We start from the raw sequence: 1,667 nt of genomic DNA, 5'->3' as shown, positions 1-1,667 counted from the left end.
TCGATATTGATTTATAATAAAAAAAATACATATATATCATAGTATATTACGTAACTGATGATATATAAAAAAATTGTTACACAAAAAGACAAATTAAAATATAAAATAAAAATTTTTTATTTTATCTTTACTCTAATTATATTTTACTAATATTATTACTAATAACTTTACTAATACTATTATTACTAATAATTATTTATGTAAATATAATTTCATAAAATTATTTAATAAATTAAATTACCTTTAAAATATATAATAATATATAATAATATAATAATATAATTTCTTCAAATTTCTTTAGATTAAAAAGATAATAATATTTATATTTAAACGAGATATATTATGAAATACATATTTGCATGTTTTTTGATTCTTTATTTGTATTTCTTTAACGTCATTTGATAAGATAACTTATTTTAAAATTAAATCTTTTTTTGAAGTCTATCAGTGAATTTTATAATATATTAAAAATTTTATTTATTCAAAGTCTAATAATTAAATTAATTCAAAATATAATAAAGACAAATAATAAAAATATAATAAAACTAAAATAAAATGAAGTTCGTCGTATTAAACATTTATTATTAAAAAGAAAAAAAAATTTTAAATTTATATTGAATTGCTTATAGAAATAAATCTTTTTATTATCTATATTTTATATATTATATATCATAAAACTTTGAAACAATTGATTTTTTTACAATTTGTTTTTTAAAAATAGAATAATATGAAATATTAAAAGTTAATATGAATCTAATTTAACTATAGTATTTTTATTACTAGTCAAATAAGTTTAAATATCTAGTATCTTCCTTTCATTCTTTCATCCTGCGATGCAAATGCCACAGATAAAAATGTATGATTAATTCATATTAAACGATCTTTTTATTATTTTATTTTTCAAAAAATTTTTTTCTGCAGATAATTAATCATAACTTTGTTTAATAAAAAAAAAAGATATAAAAAATTTTTTAATAACACATAGTTTTTTCTTACTATATTATACAGAAATAGAATTTTATATTTATCATAAAAATTTTTTAAATATATTATTATTCAAATAAAATTATTAAAAAAAATATTATGATAGATCAAATAACAAATAAAGTACAAGTTATTTGATTAATTATTTGAATGAAAATTTATTTTAATAACGTGATAATTTCGAACAAATATTAATTAATATCAGCTGATGATTCTCTATATCTTCAGTATACTTTATCATTGCTCGTCGTCGGTATAGCGAGTTGTGGGGCACAGCTAACTGTCAGTTCATGGTTGGCTTCTCATTGAAATTGGTACATAACATACTTCGTGGACTAACTAAGGTTTGCATCAAGATTCTGTTATCTTACTATTGTGAATCGAATTATTTGCATATATTTTTTGTTTTTTAAGATTCAAATATCATTTAGCATTGATTGATATAATTAAATTTTCTAATGATTTTCAATCGTCTATCGAGTTAGATAATTAGAAGATAATTAAAAAATAATTAGAAATAAAATTGTATTAAATAAATTGTAATGGATAATACAAATATAAAAGTGAAAAAAAGTATTTTATAATAAAAACAGAGTTAAAAATAATAAAAAATAAATAATAGAATGTATAATATATATAATATATAATATATAATATTATATATAATATTATGTATAAAACAA

General features: G+C 16.1%; 1 protein-coding gene across 1 annotated transcript in view; it reads left to right on the top strand.

Annotated features, from left to right (window-relative positions):
• Nucleotides 1-1,224: 1,224 nt before the first annotated feature.
• Nucleotides 1,225-1,667, top strand: part of LOC102673518 (androgen-dependent TFPI-regulating protein-like) — a 10,291-nt gene continuing 9,848 nt past the window's right edge. The window contains exon 1 of the mRNA XM_006616234.2: nucleotides 1,225-1,328. Within this exon, the coding sequence (XP_006616297.1) occupies nucleotides 1,275-1,328 (54 nt within the window). The 5' untranslated portion in view covers nucleotides 1,225-1,274. The remainder of the gene's footprint in view (nucleotides 1,329-1,667) is intronic.

The sequence above is a fragment of the Apis dorsata genome, unplaced genomic scaffold (assembly GCF_000469605.1).
Source record: "Apis dorsata unplaced genomic scaffold, Apis dorsata 1.3 scaffold_256, whole genome shotgun sequence".
Lineage (NCBI taxonomy): Eukaryota > Metazoa > Arthropoda > Insecta > Hymenoptera > Apidae > Apis > Apis dorsata.
The sequence above is the reverse complement of the archived record's forward strand: the minus strand, read 5'-3'. Positions and strand labels throughout refer to the sequence as shown.